Source organism: Phalaenopsis equestris, unplaced genomic scaffold (assembly GCF_001263595.1).
Source record: "Phalaenopsis equestris unplaced genomic scaffold, ASM126359v1 Scaffold199982, whole genome shotgun sequence".
Classification (NCBI taxonomy): Eukaryota; Viridiplantae; Streptophyta; class Magnoliopsida; order Asparagales; family Orchidaceae; genus Phalaenopsis; species Phalaenopsis equestris.
In genome coordinates, this window is record NW_018219826.1 from 46,991 (window position 1) to 69,453 (window position 22,463).

The 22,463-nt window shown below is 33.5% G+C and overlaps 1 protein-coding gene across 1 annotated transcript; it reads right to left on the reverse strand.

The window, feature by feature from the left end:
* LOC110035799 (U6 snRNA-associated Sm-like protein LSm6) lies at positions 1–21,433 on the reverse strand. The gene is made up of 3 exons (XM_020740089.1): positions 21,244–21,433; positions 302–415; positions 1–221 (listed from the first exon to the last, which is right to left on the reverse strand). The coding sequence occupies exons 1-3, from the start codon at positions 21,374–21,376 to the stop codon at positions 175–177; spliced, it is 294 nt and encodes a 97-aa protein (XP_020595748.1). The 5' UTR covers positions 21,377–21,433; the 3' UTR covers positions 1–174.
* Positions 21,434–22,463: the final 1,030 nt, after the last annotated feature.

Genomic DNA, 22,463 nt, shown 5'->3' on the forward strand with positions numbered 1-22,463 from the left:
TCACATTAAGTGGCAAATAGTAGAGCCTATAAAATGTAATTTTTCAAGTCCAAAATGATGCGCAATTTTGCCATATTTATCAAAAACACAATAAAAAAGGATAAACAGAGAGGAAAACTCTGAAATTGCCAAACCTGATTTAAAAAAAAGTGTTGGTCCAGCAACAAAAAACAGTCAGGCTCCTTCTCCAACGGTCCTTTTAGAGGTACTGATATAGAGAACTGCAGAACACAGGAAAGCAACTAAGTATGTAATCCATGGCGAATAATTTATCCTACTCGTGTTATTTGTAAGGAATCACCATTGTTGCCCCTAATGAAGGCGTCTCCATATTTGTTCTTTAGTTGGCCATTAACGTATTCCTCAGTTTGCTCCATTGCAATGTTCATGTAACCATCCAAACAAGCTAGAATGCCTGCATAAAATATTTTATTTTGATGTTAAGTTTAGGACTTCGTGAATTCATGTATTATACTCGTATTATAGCATGTAGGAATTAATCCAAAAGATAAGGGAAATTTACATACATACCACACAATTCTTATCTATTTACATCTCTCTCGTCTATACTTTCATATTACATACATAACATTTTGTTGCTTTAAGCCTATGCATGGAAATGTAGCATCTCTCTCGTCTATACTTTCATATTACATACATGACATTTTGTTGCTTTAAGCCTATGCATGGAAATGTATATTTCACTTTTTAAAATGGTAATAGTGCTACCATATTTTTAAAATTTATGGGAAATATATAAGAAATTTGACCATAAAAAATTATTAAACGCATTTTTTTATCATAATAAATACTCTTTTATTTGTCTTATTTTGACACCTAAAGAATGCATTTTAATTAAGTAATTTGTGGTATTAGTCTAAATTTTATGTTATAAAATTTGTACAATTGTATTCCAAGCATGCACAACGGTTAAGAATATGCAACCACGCAATAATATATACTTCGGTCCATAGTCCCTACTGAACCAAAAGGCAATTTTATGAGAATTACTAAAAGCACCGTGCATTAAAAAGATCTTAAAAATAAAATAAATATTTTAATAGTAAGATCCTCATTTGGGGCAACTTTTTCTCAACTTTAATTTTTAGAAACCTGCAATTATTTTCATGAATCATTCTATTTACTAGAACTATTATCATTAATCAAGTGCGAAACTTGAGAATTCTGAGAGAAGTGATGTTCCTTGGACAGTGATAAGGCTTATTTTTCCAGCGACTTCTGTTCATTATTTTCTTGTGTTTTTTTTATCCTTTCTTTCTCTGTGTTTTGGTTCTTGATTACAAATGAGATTATCTTCAATCAAATACAATAAAAATCTGAATTTCGTCAATTGCATGAAATTTCAATATTGTGCAAGGCATGATGTGTCCTTAATTCGGTCAATATTTTCTATTAGAAGGTCATTCTGAAGTAGAATCTATAGTTCTTTGTTTTTATCAAAGAGAATCGACAGTTATTTTGGTTGATTCTGTATCTTACAATTTTTATATTTATTAGTTTTTTGTTTAGACATTACATGCTAGATCTATACTAGAATCCCTATATCCTGAGAGGTCCTACGTCAGAATTTATAACAGAGCTTAAAGTTATATCATGATAGCTCGGGTTCAATTAACAACAAGGCTGTCAATGCGCAAAATGTAATGCTAAACAAAAAAAAGGGATTTTTTTACTCAAAAGTGTGAACAATGCTCGCACTTTGATTAACATAAGCACATATCATAGAGAATGCTACCTATTATTACACTATATATATAAGTTCACATCCATGGATATTGTTGGCAAGCATATCTCTCCAACTTGGATGCTATATTTTCAATTCCGCATGCTCCACTACTCTGATGGCCTGTCTGTTACCATATTTAGAGAAGGATTTAACCTGGATTTCAGGAATTTTGACCTTAAAATCCTAGATTTACTAAATCCTGTGAATCGACAGATTTAGTAAATCCGGGACGAGATTTCGCACGAAAAGGAATATGTGAAGTTACCTTGCGGTAGGAGTAGAATGGAAAGCAGAGAAAGATGTAATTTTCAGTTCTCTGTAGGCCACGATCCCACCGTTGCCTTCCCATGTTTTTTCTAAGCGCAATTGTCGGTCACGAAGGTGATAGTTTGGGGCAAAACTAGGAAGCCGGGAGAGAGGGAGTGAAGTAGGCGAGGGTTTCGGGCAATGAGCGGGAATGGCTTCGAGCAGAGTAGAGAGGAGATGTTTGTGATTTTATTTTATTTTTTATTAAAGTTTATTTTATCTTTTAATTGAGTAATAATAATAATTAATTAATTAATTATTAAATTAATAACAATTAATTAAATTTATATATAATTAGTTAATACTTAATTAATGAATAAAAAATTTAAATTTATATTATTTAATAGAATTTTAATAATTCTTAATTAGAATAATTAATAACTAATTAATTCATATTTAATGTTAAATTATTATTTAATAAGTGATTAGTTTAATAACTTTTTAATTAATAATAACTTAGTTTAATAAATCATTAATAATTAATTAGCATAATTAGAACTAAAATTAAATTGAATGTAATTAAATTTCTTAATTATTTTTTAATATAGAAATAAAATAACATTTTTTTTATTCTAATAAACATAAGAAATTTTTAAATCCTGACAAAAGTTGTCAAATAGCTTGACAGAATTTAATTGAACTTATCAAATTAATTGCCAAATATTTTTTTTGGAAATTGATCCTTGCAGAATTTAAATCCAAATTTATAGTATCGGCTAAATCGTATTAACTTAAATCTAATCAGTTATCATACATCCCTTAATATGTGAGTCCCACTAATCTAAATGATTTGATTGGCTTTTTTAGGGTAAATAATTGATGGCCACGACATAGATGGCCGTACTTCATGCAAGAGATATGTGCCTTGCCGAGGTCCTTCACTAACAGATTCTATCAATGTTGCTTCAGAGTTTGGCTCATTCAAATAACTAATAATAAGTAGCATACTTGAAATCTCCCCCACAATATTTCTTACATAACAACATAATTCAAACTTATTTTCAAGCCAAAATACAAATGCCTTCAAAATAGATGTAGGAAGAGATTGCTACCATCATATCTTTCACGTCAAGAGATAATGTATTAAAACTCATGTACATTATCTATTTCACGTCAAAAGATAATGTATTAAAACTCATGTGCTTAAACCCCCAATAAAATGAAATGTAGAAAAAAAAAAATCAACCACTATAAAAAGTCATCAAATCAACATAAAAGTTCTATAACTTTGAATATAATATTATTTGATAATCACCTTACTATCCCAAATCTTTAATTAAGAAGAAGAATCCTATCACACTAGAATATTAACTTCAAAAATATGGGACAGTTGAAGAACCTCAAACAGCCATCATTCTATCACAATCCAACACCGATCAAAAAGCTTTCATAACTAAAACAGAATAATAATATTCTAGAAGAAATTGGAGTACTAGACAAAAATAAACTTGGGAAATCTAAGATCTTCCTCAAGGGACATATCAGTTAATTGCAAGTAGATTTTTAATATCAAATTGCACATTTTAGAAGGCAACATGGATAGGATCAAGACTCGATTGCTGCAAAAGAGTCCACTTAATCCTATGGAATTGTTTGTGAAGAGATGGTCATCCCAGTAGGCAATATCAATGTGACCAGAATTTTAATATCACTAGCAAACAAATCTAGATTGGGTACTGCACTAACTAGATGCCCAAAAATGTACTCCACAAAAAATGAAAATCTCTTCAAGTTTTAAAAACTCGAGAAATACCAACAAAGTTTGCAAGCTACAAAAGTCATTGTATGCCCTTTAGCAAACCTCCACATGCATAGTTCGACATACTTACAATAGTGGTAAAGAAATGACTTTGCTCAATATCAATCAGCATAATCCATCTTCTACAAATTCTCCCCAAGTAAAAATGGCCATGTTCATTGTATAATTCGATTGCTTTGTCCTCACCAAAGAAGACCAAAAAAAGATGAACAAAAGTTTGAGATCAAAAAATATGGGCCACCTTAAATACTTTCTTGGCATAAAGTAGCTTTGTTTGGGTGACATTTTGATTTGCCAACAAAATTAAGCTCTATATCGAGGGATTATTGGTAGCAAACCCACTAACACTTTAACTGATCCAACAACAAAAATGGAAATATAAGAAGGGAGCATTCTTGTTATGCTCTATATCGAGGGATTATTGGTAGCAAACCCACTAACACTTTAACTGATCCAACAACAAAAATGGAAATATAAGAAGGGAGCATTCTTGTGAATAAAGATATCAAAGATTGGTTGAGAAGCTCATTTATCTCTCACACGACTAGATAACGAATTTTTTTCAAAAGCATGGTCAGTTGTTTCAAGAAAACTCCATGGAGGAACACTTGGGGAATGTAAATAAAATTTTATAATACTTGAAGAAAATTTGGATAAGTACTATACTTAAAGAAGGCTTCAAATTAAAACATTAAAGCACTTACTGGTGTTAACTGCGTCGGATCAACAACATATTGAAATATATCTCAAGTTTTGTAACCATGGGTGGGGGAACTTGATTAATTGGCGGAGCAAGAAATAGTTAATAGTAGCCAAAAGTAGCATGGAAGCTGAATTTAGAGCCATGTCCTCTGTATGTGAAGGTATGTTCCTAAGAATGTCAACTAAAAATTTTATAAAGATGTTCTATGATAACAAAAATACATAAGCATTCTAAAAACTATGTTCTTCATGAAACAAAAATAAAAAGAACATGTAGAAGTCAATCATCATTTCATCAAAAAGAAACAAACGAAAAAATCATGAAGATTGTACTCATGCCTAGAAATCTCCAAATGCTACATATACTATCATATGCTAACTTTAAGAATTTAATGTCCCAATGGGGAATTCTTGATATCTACAACCCAGCTTTTCGAGAAGCCAAGATCTTTGCCTATCTCTCTTAAATGTATGGAAGAATTTGAATATAATTCCCAATAAGAAGGTTATTATGCTTTGAATGCTGAGAGATCTCTAACAGCTGGTTAAATTTCTTTTCCTACATTTGCTTTCTATTTTTTCTATATTTTCTCAAGTGATTTTAAATTGCAATTCATGGTGGATAATAGTGATATTCAATCCTCCTGCCATAAAGCCCTCAAGCTTCATGTATTGGAACACTGAAAAAAAATAAACGAGAGAGAGAGAGAGAGAGATTAAAGCCTCGGGTTTTTCCATATTCAGTGATTTTTATATCCATATTCACTTTTTTTTTTTTTGATGTTCCAATGCATGAAGCTTGAGGCCTTTATGGAAAGAGGATTGAAATACCATAAGTAACCAACCATCAATTACAATTAAAAATTACTTAAGAATATATAGAAAAAAAAGGAAAGCAAATAAAAGAAAAGAAAGTTAAAACAGCTGTTCAAAATCTCTATCTTATTTTTATTTTATTTTTATTTTTTTTTGTTGCATTCTTAGTTTTCTATAAGCTTAGATTTCCTTTTTTTCCTTATCTTCTTAGTCATTTTTTCCCCTCTAAAGCATGGTCTTAAAATTAGCCTCTATAACAAAATACATTAAAAATACTTTTGATTGTTAATGGAGCCATTCATCTAGCCCTGCAACATGCTTCATAAAAACTAACCTTTCGTCTAGAGATGTTTCTAAAGCAATTGCTTGCCAACCAAAGAGTGCTCAGATCTCTATCTCAACAATTACCACTAGATACACTTGACATCTACATGGAAAAAGATAATTGGAGGTTGGGCAACCCTTTAAACCTCAACCATATCATTTTTGGATGGATCAAGGCTGTAGGATTTAGCAAAATAGAAAAAGTGAAAACAAGTGAAAAAAATTCGAAAAACATGCCTATAATTGCATATAAAAATGCAACTTTCTAGTAGTTTCATCAGTTATCTACCACCTTTGCATCTACTGGGCAGTCATATAAGAGTTGCTTTAACTTCACACCCACCTTCAATGGAACAAGTGCTTATAGTAGATATTAGGTGGATTCTCCTCTCCATTATCATCTCTAAATGACACCATAAATAGCCAACAACCTCATCCTCATGAAGCATTTCCTTTTATCAAGTGCCATGGCGAATGGAGGCAACATGCTTCTTTTTTCTAAAATGCGGGTGTCTTTTGTAGTTATATTTGATTGACGCAATTGGCCAATAATTTCTATTGATTGAATATACTTGCAAAAATCCTTGAATAAAAAATTTGAGGGTTCTCCTAATATTGTAGGAGTAATAGCCTTAGCAAGTTTTGCGCAGTCACTAAAATTTTTATCAACCAATATATCGAATCCATGCTCTAATACCAATTACAATCCAATCAATGAAGAACTTGAGTCTAGCAATCTTAGTTCGTTAAATTAAATTTTGAAGAACCCGATATTAAGACATTATGTGGACTTTTGTGAGAGTTATTTTTAAATTTGGAAGAATAGATGAGGTTTCCAAAAATAAGAGGCAAAATAGAGCTTTAGCAACCTAGCTAGAAATTAAACAAAGCAGTGACGAGGTAAATTTATAGTTGTGCAATGAGTAGGATAATTTGGAGCCTAGAAGTGAAACTAAAAGGAAAAAAGAAGTACAAGAGAGACTAATTACCAATCAAAAAATAACACCTCCTTTTGAATAGCCATTTTCTCCTAGCCTTACTTAAATCTCTTCTTTAATGCCTTGTTCTTGATGCAAGAATGTTTCTGTTAAACATAGATGCAGAAGAAATGAAAAGAGTAAATGGGGAGAGAGAATGCAGGAGAGAGAAAGAGAGAACGGTCATGCAACCACCTAAAGATAAGTAAAGAATAAGTCAGTGAAATTTCACTCCCTTTCAAAGATTAAAATGTGTACAAACTATATATTTCTAAGAAAAGGATAACATCACAAGAATCATTAAATATAGGAGAGAGAAGTTAATATGATCCTTGAATTAAGTAATCTCCCTTGAATTAAGCTAAATTCTCATCATGATAACTCGTTAACTATATCATTATGAATCCTTCCTTCAGTCAAGCTTGGTCGGTCCTACGAGCGTAGACGAGCCAAGTTGAGCTCGAGACACATTGAACTCAAGCTCAACTCATAAAATGATAGCTTGAACACGAGCTTGAGCTCTTGTAGAGCAAATGTTATGAGCTCAAGTTCGGCTCCTCATTTTATTATGAAGCTCAAGAGCTCGACTCGAGTACTTGACACAGCTCTAGAATAAACGTTGTTGAAGAAGGCATCCAAACTCGTGTTGGTCTTTAAAAAAGAATGATGGAGGGAGTTCTTCGAGAAAATGACGTGATGTCATGTTTAGCATTTTCATGAATACGCAACTGCCAACTGCATGAAAAAGAATTGGTACATAAAGCATTATTTATTTGTTCAACTTTTTTCGACTTTTTATTTTATTATTACGTTAAATGAATTCAATTGTCACTTTTTTTACTATATCTCCTTCCAAAATAGCAATAGCAATTTTTTAAAATTTTTTTTAAAAAGCAAAAGATTTTTTTATTTATTATATTAAATTTGCCTTGACTATCGAATCGGTTTGCGTGACAATAAGCTGAGTCTTATTAAGCCTAAACTTGAACTCATTTTTTAAACAAGCTTGAGTTTGAGCTCAAGCTCATGTAGGGGGCGGAACTAGCCTCCTTTTTGAGAGGGGGCAAATTGCCTCTAAACCAAATGTGGGAGGGGCTCGGATAATGAAGGGCAAAATGATATTTCATAAGGGGTAAAACTGATATTTTATAAGAGGCAAAAGACCAAATTACACTCCCATACAAATTAAAATCTGAATTTGAGGGGGGCAATTGTCCCCCCTGGACCATTCCTGGATCCACCCTTGAGCTCATAGCTCCTAAGCACAACTTGCAAGATTGCTCGCGTGTTGAGTTCGAGCCGGCTTAAGAGTTGGATTGGCTTACTTATACCCCTAGTCAGCCCTATAAGGTGAATTCCTAATATTTAAAATTTAGATCCTTATCATGCAATAGTTTAATATGAAGCCTCCTTGTAGCTTTAAGTGTACACCATGCACATATGCTATCCAGACACAAAATCATGCTTCGGTAAATTTAAAGCCCTATTCATTGTTCTTAGATGGCTATGTCGCTAAACCTGCCCACAGATCATTCATCCTCATCCATGCAAAATTGCTTTAGGTCAACTTTAAGAGGCCAACACAAATATTAAAGAGGTTTTATGAAATGTCCAGTTTAAATAAATGGAATAATAGTATAAGAAGGAACTGGAAGGGAAGAGATCGAATTTAAAACCCATGCCTTTTCAACTTGATTTTCCATCTATACATTCACATTCGTAGATGTGAGTGATAAGCTCATCCATGTATCCATCTCCCTCCACTCTCTCCCCCTAACTTTCTCTCTCTCTCCACACGATAAAAAGACAACTGATAGACTGAACCCATAGCCTATGGCACTCTTCCTCTAACATGATGGAAAAGTGGGTGATTGTGTTTCACCAACTTATTTGGTGCAGCAAAGCTGACCTCTTATTTTGCAATGTGGTTCATCAGAGGCCATTAGTTTCAATTATGACAAACTATAGTGACGGCACAAGTTTTTCTCCACATTAAATAACTCATTTGTTTTCGTTGATGTTAGCTTCATAACAACCCTTCCAGCAAAGACAACAGGCACTAAGCAGCAGAAATATTTCAGTAATCTCCTGTTCAAGTAGATGTTACTCCCTTAATAACCTTTCTCCATTCTCCTTGATTGTTCATGTTGTGATGCAAAATGAAAGCAATTTTCTATAAGCAATGAAAAATTTAAAGAAAAAAAAACCCGGAACAACATTGCAAACCTCTCTGTTTTGATGGCCTCTATTGTATTTTCAATAATGTCAACCTTTATTGTAGTCTCTATTGTGTCAGCCTCCAATGTTATCTTTGTTACACTAGCATGGATCATCATCTCCATGATATTGGCCTTATCCTAGTCCAAATTGCACTGAAATCTATAGTCGCCTCCAAGCCAACATATATTGCTAGCACTGATCTTCATATCCATTTACCAACAATCCCTCCTCCAGGTCTAACATCCACCACCACCTCCATGCCAGTCATCTATAGCCGAGCTCAACAAATGTTAGCACCTCCAACCTTTAATCAATGCTGTCATCGCTAAAATTGGGCTCTATTTTGTCTCAAATTACAAATATTTGATCAGTCTCCCATCCCAACTTTCCCAATTCGTGTATTTTATTGAATTTAAAAGGAATTTCAAAAGAGATAACACCGTCCTAGCCTAATTCAAACTATACTATTCAGTCACTGACATGAACATCAAAAGCCTTCCTCAAGGAAATATCTATTCGATAAGATATTAGCATCATTTTTTGAGGAAAAAAGGAATGTATTACTGCTCTTAGAATTGAGATTTTGCAAGCAGTAAAATTCGAAAGGCTAAATGAAGATTTTATGATCCACATAAGTTCGGTGTAGATTCATGTATGTGATACCCCTCCCTAGATGGAAATATCATAAAGGCAAGATAATCAACATGAATCATTGCTACAGCCCCTTACAGGGATCATATATTGTGAAGACAAAAGGTGAGATCTTGACTGTAACCTCAAATAGATATCACATAAACTTTGAAGGCATTGCTATAGTTATAAGTAATATAATCTAAAATTTCAAATGACCGGAAAATAAGGGCAGAGCAAAGTCATTAATTTTAGGGTACTTCTAAGGGGTAAGGGTATATAAAAATTTCAATGTGGAGGCCGAGACTAAGTCAAAGTTGACGGTAACTAGTAACCTAACTATTACTATGACACCAGGTGAATATCCTATATAGAAGCTTATGCAGAGTTGATGTTTTTGATGTTTCAAAGCTAAACTAAAATATAAAGTTGCTTGATTAATCAAATTGGAAAGACCATAAGGAAAAAGAAAAAAGTTGATATGTGAACATGACCAGATCCTCAAATGGAGATTCACATCAGGCACACTAATTAATTAGCATGATTCTTTGTTTCATTTATTTCTACTATATTATTTCCTATTTTTGAGAATGCAATTGAGCGTTGATCTATTTTAACAGAGAAAAAAATAAAGAAAGCAAGTAAGGAATTATTTGATATAATATGAAAGGAATAAGTTCGTCTCCTCTATTTATTTCTTTCATTGGTTATTTGAAGGAAGAAAATAAAGGATGCAATTTTTTAACCTATTTTCTTTTTTACTACAGAGCATTGACTGATCCTTGCATCCCTCAAGAAAGAAATTTATCTGCCATTTATTCGACTCTCATAATGCCTTCAAAATCCAACAAAGTGGGCCCTTTTCTCGACTTTAATTCTCATCACTTGACACATTCTTAGCTTTCCATCTGGACCCATATATAAATAAAGCCCTTTTGACAGCATCGGATTCCTCAGGTAACCGTGTCAGATTACTTACATGAGTACATCTTCAACCAAAGCTTGCATTCCCAAGTCTCATAAAAGCCTTAAATGCAAATAGGTTACCAAGGGTTGTGAATCATAGTGATGCTTGGATCATATAAAGGGTAATACCTTGATTTTAAAAAATTATAAATCATACAAAAAGGGACTTCCTATTAAAATTTTTTATTGCTCACTATCCAAAGTTGTTGAAAATGGATCTGCTATTATCTCAAACAAATTAATTTCGGTAGAAATTCAGAATAATGTGGAATAAAATGGAATTAATTTCATCAATATGAGAGGGGGTGGTTATAAATAACCATTACAAGAATCCTAGAATAAGAAAAATAATAAAAAAGAAATAATATAAAAGGAAAGACATATCACCTAATATATCCAATTAATCAATTCATATTAATTATTTAGAGATAAAAGGAAATCAAACAAAATATGAAAGCTTAAAATAGGAAAGAAAAAAACTCTTAATCCAAAGAAATAAATATAAAAAAGAAAAAAAAATAGTTCATAATCTAAAAAAATAATTTATTCCTCATAACTTCTCACATGAATAAATTATTTCCTAATATAACTTCTAACACTCCCCCTCAAGTTAAAACTTAATTGAAAATCATATTTAATTTGGATTTGAAAACAACAAACAATGAGCAAGAGAAATCTCGTAAAGTAGAACTTGAAGTCTTCATCTCGTACTGCGGTTATTTTGACTGCAGTTCCTACAGTGTCTAGGTTGGCGGAGTAGTTCAGTGTTTGTTGGTAGGCGAAAGACTCCTACAGATAATTTTGCAGGGAATTTTGCAAGGAAATAGACAACAGTGGTTGTCTTTGACTTCAGTTCCTGTAGTGTCTGTAGGTAGGCAAAATGCTCCTACAGGGAATGATGCAGGAGAGTTTGCAGGAAAATAGACAAACTGCAAAAAAAAGCTAACTTTAGTTGATTGTGATTGTCTTTGACTGCAGTTCCTGCAGTGTCTGTAGGTAGGCAGGATGCTCATATAAGTAATGTTGCAGGAAAGTTTGCAAGGAAATAGACAATTTGCAGGAAAAATTGTCTTTTTGTTGACTGCAATTGTCTTTGACTGCAGTTCCTACAACGTTTGTAGGTAGGCGGAAAGCTCCTATAGGTAATGTTGCATGAGAGTTTGCAGAAAAGTAGATAACCTGCAAAAAAAGTGCAGTGTGCGACTTGCAAAAATAAAAAACCTCTAGAGTTAGGCTTGCTGCAGAAAAAAAACTCTGGAAAAGGGTCTGATACAAAAAAAACTCCAAAAAGAGAGTCTGCTACAAGAAGAATTCCGGTGGAGGATCTGCTACAGAAAAAGCTCTGGTGGAGAACATGCTACAGGAAAAGATCCGGAGAAGGGTCTGCTGCAAGAAAAGCTCTGGAAGAGAGTCTGCTCCAACAAAGATTCTAAATGAGAGCCTGCAACGGGAAAAGGCTCAGAAGGAGATCTTCGCCCACTAAAGCCTAATTGTTGACCTAAAGTCTAAGCGAACAAAATCAGCATTAGGCGGCACAAATATGTCCTAGTCAGCCTCAGCTGAGCACAAACCTCTATTGCCCCATGAATTGAATATGACAGAAAGTTGCTAAGGAGATCCTAATTAATTTCAGCGCCCTGATCCACAACAACCAATGCCTATTGGGTGAGGATATAATCGAAGCGCAGTGCCCATTTCCTCGATCCCAAACGAGTTGTATTCAAACAATTGTCGACCATGAACGCCACTCCGCGAGCATGCATGAAAGGATTGAGAGAATCCATTGATTTGATAACACTTTCGTTGATGGTCTCTGAATAAGAATGCCCTTCTTCCTCAAGACCTCAATCTGAGCCATCATTAAAGCAATTTGACCACCCAAGAGCGACATTCGTAGCCCTTCAATCAATATCCTGTGAACTGCAAAAGTTATGTTGATGCCTACACCATGTATCTCCTTTCCTTGAACGTAAAGCCTTCTCACAGAAGGACCCATTCCTTTGGGATATACAACAATAATACTAACATTCTTAGGGAAGTCAAGACCCAGTCATTGTAAATAGCCGAGAAGAAAACCATGTGATAATCCCAGGATGTTGTTCGGTTACATGTGAAAGAATATTTTCCTAATTGTCTGTCTGTGCAGCATTTGAAATTAATAGCAAAACAAGACCGTTGCTTGAAATTGTTTCCCATAGTTTCATTTTCTTCACTAAATCCAGCAGCTCGGGCTTCTTCAAAAGATCAAAAACCTTCATCAAACCAATCTTGACAATATTATATGACTGTGCAATGGCAAGTGAATCCCTCAATTTTTGTGCTTGAGCAGGACCCTGCGAACCCCAACCTATAACACCGATCTATTTGATTCCCTTCAACACATCCGGTAGTAAAATAAACTGATCCCTCCCACCACTAACCATGAACTCTTCATGGCCAGTGAGATTGACCTTCTCCTTCTTGGAGACTGAGGTCTCTAAGTAGAGAGGGGGAACAAGGCTGTTGATGATCGGGGCCGCCAACATTCGAGCTCTAAGGACGACACTTCCACCGTGCACCCCATTTCTAGCTGAATCAACACAAATCTGTGAGTGAGACGCCACCGCAAAAGTAGAAGGGAGTCGGCACGGCCATTGGTTTGAGGGAGAACTAACCCTGAGAGCGAGCATCAGAAAGCGATTGGAGAGAAATTAAAGGCACATGAGAAATAATCAAGAAGGACAACACGAAGGATTGGGGAGAGAAAACGTTTGTCCCTTCCTGCAGGGACAATGGAAAGAAAGGTGTCTGACACCTCTAGAGGGAGAACCGACGACTAGGATAGGGAATTTGGCTCTGATACCATATTGAAATTCAAAATAATGTAGAACTAATTTTTTGATATGAGAAAGGGTATAAATAACCCTTACGTAAATCCTATAATAGGAAAATAATAAAAAAGAAATAATATAAAAGGAAAGATATATCATATAATATCTCCAATTAATCATACTAATTATTTAGAGAAAAAAAAAATAACATAAAATAAGAAAGCCTAAAATAGGAAGGGAAATAACTCATAATCAAAGAAAATAAAAATAAAATAGGGGAAAAAAAACAACTCCTAATCTAAGGAAATAATTTATTCATCGTAACTTTTCTCAAGAATAAATTATTTCATAATATAGCTTCTAACAATTTCTTACTTAGTCTTATTGGTGTAGCAAGATTGATGTCTAATTTCTATCAATGCTCGTAACTTTTCTCAAAAATAAATTATTTCATAATATAGCTTCTACCAATTTCTTACTTAGTCTTACTGGTGTAGCAAGATTGATGTCTAATTTCTATCAATGAGCTCACCCTTAATCTAAATTATCAATGAGCTCACACTTAAAATTAAGGAAGTCAATTGGCAATGTCAAGATTTTATCTCCTTAAAGTTCGCTCCTAAGAAAAACAAGCTATTAAAGTGAACATCCAGTTAAAATAATCATTTGTTAACTTTTGATTCCGATAAGAATAAAGAAGTCGTGTTATGTTAATATCAATTAAGACATCCAAACTCTGCACAACTTTAAAATTATTTTTATCATGATTTGAGAATAAAAATTAAAAAGTTTCTAATGTGAAATTTGTCAATTCTCAAATCATATGAGAAATTCTTATTCAAATCTATCTAGCAAAAAAAATCAAATCCTTTATCATTGATTCGCTCTTATATTTGGAGTCATTCGTAATCAACACTTTGATTGAAAATCAATGATTTATTTCTTTATAGCTAGATAATCAACTAGTGTCGCATTGACATTCCTTATGGAAGAAAAAACTGAGGTAGGTCAAATATTTACCATGGTACAAGTTCAACATCAAATATTAAAAATTGATTATATAAAAATTTGTTTTAGCTCAATCCCTGGTGTTTGTCTAACAAGCCAAGGAACTATTTACAAAAGCTCATATGTGGATTCACCACAATAAATAAAATGGTTGAAAGGAAAATTTGACATCTTCATGAGGTAGATAGACACTTATGTTTAGTTACACATATTCTTAAAATAATTTCATGGAGGAACTGTACTAATCAAAGAGAGTCTTTTTGTATTCTCCAATTTGAAATTCCTTGTCAAGTAATACTAAGCATTTATATGAAAAATAGAATCATCTACAACACTCTCATGAAAGTGTTTTAGTGCCCTACATATGTCCATGTTTATTCACAAAATAAGAGTTAAATTGATTCCCATGGCCATCAAATGTATATTTATAAGATACTTTCCTAACAAGAAATACTATAAGTGTTATTCTCTCAAAAAGATATTTTTATAATTCCATGAGTTATCTTCTTTGAAAAGCAAACACATTATCCCAAAATTTATATTCAAAGGGAAAACTCTCAAAAATATCAACTTTGTAACACTACTCTTACAAATGTCACAATACCTACCTAAGGTCGAGATCTCCATGTCTATTGAGCCCTATGACTCTTCGATTCAGGGTCAAGTTTTGCTAAGTCCAGATAGACAGCCATAATTTCCAACTTCATTTATACTATTACTAAAAGCTATGATATGCTTATTTACTCTTATAAAGGGAAATAAAATCAAGAGTACAGCACCCAAATATCTTGATCAAAATCAACAATCGAAACCAAGCCCCAAACCGCTTAAAATTTCCTTTCCCAATAACCTGCCTCTAAACGATGAACTGAATGATGATGCTCTTAATAGACCAAATGCTTTTAAAAAAAGTGCAAGTTCTTTCTTTAATCACTCTACATGCAACTTTATCTTTTATAAGGGACTTTCTATCAACTTTTACACATTTGTCATCATATCAACGAGGTACAAGTCCTAAATCAATTCTCAATGAAATTAAAATTTCTAAATAAAACTTGATATGCCTGAAGAGATTTAAGTATTTAAAAAGAAAAAAACATGGGAGATTTATGACCTAGCACCAAGGAAGTTTTCAATAATATTACAAATGAATTTTAAAATGAAATGCAAGTTTGATTGAAGTATAGTGTGGTTGAAGCACGATTGTGATAAAAGGGTTTACAAATTCCTAAGGGATTGACAATTCAATGTTAATGCAAAACATTGGATGCATTGATTAACTAGTTGGAGACTTTACCATGTATGGGTATTGCAACCATGACGAAGTTGCTTTCACCCAACTAAATCATCATGCTTAACGTGATGAGATGACCATTTAAATGGCCATCAAGAGATGATGTGGGGACGTTCGAACAGTTCATATGCTAAATATTCTAATAATGGATATGTAGAAGCTCTATGAAACATATTGGCATAATAAGAGATAGCATTAAGGATAATGTGCAGGAGGACACCACGCAGTTCGAACAAAGATGAAATACACCACATGATTGTATTTTCAAATTGCAAACGAACTATGTTTGTTCTAAATCGCTATTCATCAACATGGCCCATATGATAGTGATAGCCATAGAGCCCGAGAACCAAATTAACGGAGAGAATGCTTAAAAATCATTTGAATAGGATTCTTCCTTTTTACAAAATAAAAAAAAAAGAAGAATGGTGAAGGCCCTTCCTTTTATAAAACCAATGTCTCATGTTCTATGACCCTTATCGAATACATGTCTACAAAAAACAAAAAAAAAAACACTACCAGCATAATTAAGTCTATCCAAAAAGTGCAAAAATGATTAAAAATAATAAAAAATTATCCTATCGTGAACAAAAACGTGTTGAATCCAATAGATAGGACAGACCCATCTCTATGTTTGATGGCAATGCCAAAAGTTTTGCAGTGAGCTATCGAGCTTGTCCTCCAATATATGGGCACAAAAGATAATTTGTTCATCATGAGGATGTAGCTTAAGCCCTAAGCAACAAGTGATTAACTCCATCATCGACATTGTCATCCAAAAGTTTTGCAGCGGGGCTGCCCTCCAATATATGGGCACACAAGATAATTCGTTCATCATGACGATATAGCTTTAAGCCTTAAGCAACAAGTGAATAACTCCATCATCAACATTGTCATTCAAAAAAATTTCATTTCTGTCAATTTGTGTAAGGATTAGGGATGGACACTATAAGGTATCCCAACCTTTATACGTTGGGTAGAACTTAAAAGGGACTAGATATAAACCAATACCACTTAAAATGCACCATCTTCAAGGATTACGATGGTCTACTAGGGCGTTTCAGTTGATATAAATAATGTCATATTTGGGTGCTCATGCCTACATAATAGAATACAGATATATGTTAATACATTGATGACCTAATTAGTGTTGGCTTGCAAATAAAAGGAAAAACATTTAGCTAAAAAAACAATGTCCGCTGTAGATGTCGAAACAATAAAGTAAAAATATAGGCGAAAAATTTCTATCGATGAGCACAATTGAAGAAGAAAGGAAACCTAATGCACTATTCGGCTTTGGCAAGGAAGATGACATGTCGATGCAAAAGATAATTGAGAAACAAGACACAATCCAAATCTATTCATATTTTAAAAATCAATCATCAAGACTAACTTTACCAAAGCAAATGTGATCAAATATTGGCAAGACTATGTACAGTAAATCACATAATGGTGTACATTTAGCTAATCAAAAAAACCAAAAGAAAGCAAAGTATGTTTTTCAAAAAAAAAAAAAAACAATTGAACATAAGCTACCAAAAGTGGAGAAGCCTCTATCACTAAAGAACTAACTTGAACATCCACCCTCTAGCCAATCCAAGCAAAAAAAGAATACAAATAAAATAATGCCTCGTTGTTAATAACAAGCTAAAAAAAGGTGACTTATGATAGAACCAACTCAAACCAAACAGTAAACCAAGGTTATGACTTTGGACATTTGTAAGAAGCTAGTAAAGATGAAATGCTAGCCAAAATGTATTAACCAAGAAGCTCTCAAACAAAATTTTCAAAAATCTCAAAGAAACTTTGACCGATTGACAAAAAAAACGAAGTAATATAACTGGAAAGATAGAAATACTCCTAAGGGAAGAAATCAGATCATGAAAGATACAGTCAATTCAACCATCTACTTCTAAAAAAATCATAATATGAACTTAATATCATGACAGGGGCATATGATCTTGAAAAGAGTAAAATATTTCATGTTTGTTGAAGTTTTAATGGCCAAAATTCTACATAAAAATTATCAAGTATATTAATTCTTACATCACTCGCTTAAGATCAAAGAGAATGTTGCTAAGAATCTATATGTGTGATCGAATCATGAAGCATACAAAAAAAGATCAAATCCTCAAAAGTTAGATCAACAATCAAATTTAAGATTATAGTGACTAAATATGAATTTAATTTATTTGGATTTTATCACACACGCATACCGCACATACAAATCCTTAAACCCAAACCCTTTTTTTCTTTTATTTTTTTCAAAAAAACTCAAGCCCTCTTGGTTGAAATACTGAGCTCTTAACCAACAGGTTAAGTTCGGTTGCATAGATTTAATTTATTTGAAAAAATTTTAAAATGAATTTAAATTCATGTTAAGATAAGTGAATTAATTTGAACATAATCTAAATTTTTATTATATGTATGGCTGCTCTTCATATGAAATTTGTCTAAGAATAGATTAGATATCCTCTATTACAACTTCCTACTTAAAATCTTAATACGAATGAAAGCAATTGAAAATTCTCCCAAAAACCTTCCTTTACTTTACCCTTTTTCTCTACCAGATGAGCTCCAATGGGTTCCTATAGCTAAAAGCCGAAAGAAGGTTACTGGGTACCATAACATAAGTTGTGCCAGCTGTAGCTATTTTTGTATTACTGTTGTTGCTTGCTAGTAGGCATGTTGCTGCCTTGCTTGCTGTTCATGTTACTCTTGTTTTTTATCATTGCTACTATTTTGCGCTGCTAAAAACTACCGGATAGCTAGTTTTACTAATGCATAAGCCATTATTGTTGACAAATTTAAGTCTCTAGGAGACTGCAATTACCCATTTTTTATTTCAAGCCAAAGCACAAAAATATAAAAGCCTTTTTATTAGCTCCAAGATTTTCAAAGCATCAAAATAGGAATAAGAATAGGTTATCGTCCAATACCAAAAACAACAAGTGTTTGCTAGCGAACAAAGAAAAATAGCCATCTTTTTGTTTTCAACAATCCATGGGAAGAATCAAGCAATTTATTTGCTTTCAAATGGAAAGCAATTAAGAAAACAAAAGAGAAACCCTGTTGCCTAAAGCAATTAGAAGGATTGAGTCATTGCTAGATCAAAACGAAACTTTGAAAAAAAGCTATTAAAATCTTTTCTATTTGTGCTAATCTCTCATTGTGGGCACATAAAATAAAGCTGAGAGGTTGGATATGGATCAAAAAAGCCAAAATATTAAAGTCAAAAGTAAACCTAAGAACACCCAAAGACAAGTATTTATAGCTCACAAAATGCATCAATTATTCTTATGAAGCAAAATAATTTTCTGCTATCCAAAAAGTTACCCAGATTTCACATTTTAGGTAGCCTTCTTCCTTCCTCATAAAGAAATGAACTCCCATCAATAATTCACCAGTATTCTAAGCAATCTACCACTTCATGACATTGGATGGCATTTATTTTAGCAATCTTCGAAAACATGAAATATTTCATGGATCTTCATTATGTACCAAGATACTAGGAGTTTTTTTAGGGAAATTTACATGCATAGCACACAATTCTTACATATTTACATATCTCACACGTAAACTTTCATATTTACATGCATAACACTTTATTACTTTAAGTCCATGCATAAAAATATGTATTTTTTAAATTTGGTAACATTGCTATTTTTTATGTGATATTAAAGATTTGAATGCTATGTGTGCAAATATTAAAGTTTAGAAGTGAGATATGACCGATATGTAAATACATAAGAATTTTGTGTTATGTATGTAAATGTCCATTTTTTAAAATTTTGACAAAAAAACTTCAAAAGATGTTATTTACCCCGCGCCTTAAAAGCCGTATGACCGGTAATTTTATTTTCAAATTTGCTTAAATATTCTAAATGTCGGCAGCAAAAAATTCAAAAACTACACAATTTCTTAAATATGACATTTTCTTGCATGCTAACTTCATGGATGGTAGAGTTGCTCAAGAACATAGGTATCTTACCTTCGGTCCCTTCTCGATCTAAAATCAAATGTATTGTCCAAATTGACGGTAAAAGAGTTAGAAAGACCCAACACCCGGTCAAAGAGTGAACAAAGCAATTGTAGATATTATGAAGCCTTTATTATCAACAACATAAAATAAATAAAATCAAGGTTTAAAGTTTATTATCACCAATATAAGCTTCTTTAGCAACAATTTCTAAGTAATTAGCTCACCATATGAATATCCAAGGTATAAAGTTTTAAACCTAGAATAGACTTATTACTTATATGACAAGAAAGTGATGGAACTCAAATTATATCTTGCAAAATAACAAGATAAAATAACAGGAAATCAAGCTTTTTTGTTAATCATTTACTGATATATCATCATTTATAGGTCAAGTCAGAATTCAAACACCAAATTTGTTAAGAGAATTTATGGAGGTCTACATTGGAGTCTAAAGGCCTTCATTTGAGTAGAACTAAAACTGAATACATGGAATGTAATCTTAGTAGTATTAGTTCTAGTGACAGAAGTGTAACTTTAGGTGATCAAATTATTAAAAGATGTGAACGATTTAGATATCTCGGATCTGTAGTTCAAAGCAATGGTGATATAGATGGGGATGTTAATAGTAGAATTCAAGTTGATTGGTTGAAATGGAGGAATGCTTCGGGCCTTTTGTGTGATAGAAAAGTACCGCTTAGATTGAAAGGAAAATTTTATAAGATGGTGGTGAGAACTGCAACGCTCTATGGCGCTGAATGTTAGCCTTTAAAAGAGAAGCATAATACTAAGTTAAGTGTTGCCAAGATGAGAATGATTAGGAGGATGAGTGGCTTTACACTTAGAGACAAAAATGCGAAGTGCATATCTTCGTGATAGGTTTGGTGTAACTCCAGTGACGGGCAAAATTAGAGGGAGTCGTCTTACATGGTTTGGTTACATTAAACGTCGACAATCTGATGATCTGATTAGGATTGTAGATGTTTTAGATTTGACTTATATTAAGAAAGGCAGAAGTAGACCTAGGAAAACTTGGGCTTATTGTATAAAAAATGATCTTAATTTATTAGAACTAAATGAAAATATGACACCAAGTAGGACGCAATGGAGAAAAAGGATTCATGTAGCCAACCCTACATAGTGGGATTAAGGCTTTATAGTTGTTGTGTTGTTATGGTTGTGTTGGATCACAGAATAGGCGATACCAACAGGATTAAGTCTACCATCATGCCAGGGGTGCACCGGCTGAAGGCAATACCTCAATAACAGTCATAGTAAAGAAAACCAAGAAGAGCAGAAGATGGAAAGCAAATGCTTAGTACTGGTCTTAAGAAACCTAATGACAACTAAGAATTTCATCGTTCGTGAACTAGCTGTACAATTAACTCACAAGAATTGCAGAGGGTATATAAGCTAAATTTTCTAAACTCCTTTTACTTCAAAGACAGTGCACACCATCACTTCTTTGCCAGAGTAGGCAATTAAGTAAAATTTAGCATAAATGACCTAATTTCCAGAAACCCTAGCACCGGAAGGCAAATTGGGACTTCTATAAATCAACAAGGAAAAATCCTATTGCAAATATTTTAAATATTAGCACTTACAATCACAAAAAGTAGAGATGAGAGAGAAGAGGAGCAAGAAAGTGCCAACATGGCGGAACAAAGAAGAGCAGAAAAATCGTAGAAAGGTTGCAGGAATGGACCTCGGTAGTCGACCCCTGAGTTGAGCTTGACGACTACAGGACGTCCGCGTATCGACTTCAGGAAATCTGCCGGCGTCTTGACGGAGCCGCCGCCTCCACCGCCGGTGCCGGGCTCACCTCCGCCGCTGCTCATCTCGCTCTTTGTGTAGGGGATTTCGTTCCTATGCTGGCATGTGAAAAACAACAGTAAAAATTTTACATCCCGACTCCTAACTACTTTCGGCTGATATTAAACACGTCGTGGTTACAAAAACTAAAAAAATTAGTTTAGTGCCGAATAATATTCCTCTCATGTTATTATGTATTATTCAGGTATTATAATGATGATATTTATGTTATTATGTTTTGAGAATATTTTTGATATTATAATAACACAATAACACTTCAATACCACCACAATAACACTTGAATAACGTGGAATAACACAAGAGGAATATCGCGAGTATTTCCTTGAAACAATGTGTCTGCATATCAGTGAACTCTGAACGTAGTTCTAAATTAGGATTTGTGATGTAATATTTTTCTATTTAAATGGGTATCTGATCAAATACTACCAAAACAAATTTAATTTTTTTTTAAATTAACTATCACTCAATTTAATTTAAAATATTTTTCACATTTAATACAAATTAATATTTTATTGTTTTATTGTTTTATCTAGCAAATAATATGTTATTTTTACTAACAAAGATTATTATTTTCATATCATAATATACTTTTGCACATAACTCTTTAGAATTGATGCATGCTAGAAAATTCACGGCTATAGAGTGATGGATTATAGTCTTAGTGTTGCGCGAGGATTCAGCACACGCTCAGATGAAAATGAATCAAACTGTGCTAACACCAGAAGTTTTTACGTGGAAAACACGTAAAAAGAAAAAACCACGGGGTCTGACATAGTTGTAAAAACCACTATAAGTTGATGATTACAGATGTCCCTTGTCCCACAGGAGGGAAAGGGTTACTAGTTTTTTAAGTTACAACATCGACTGACGACATCTAGTAAGCGGTGGTTGACGGAGGTCGGCAGTGATCGACGGTAGTCGACGACACTCGATGACTGTCGCCAATGGTCGACGAAGGTCAGCGGTGGCTAACGACAGTCGATGACGGTCGGCGGTGGTCGACCAAGGTCAGCGGTGATCGGCGGTGATCAACGGTGGCCAGCAGTGGTCGACAGAGGTCGGCGGGGGGTGTGGACGGGTAGGGGGGGTTTG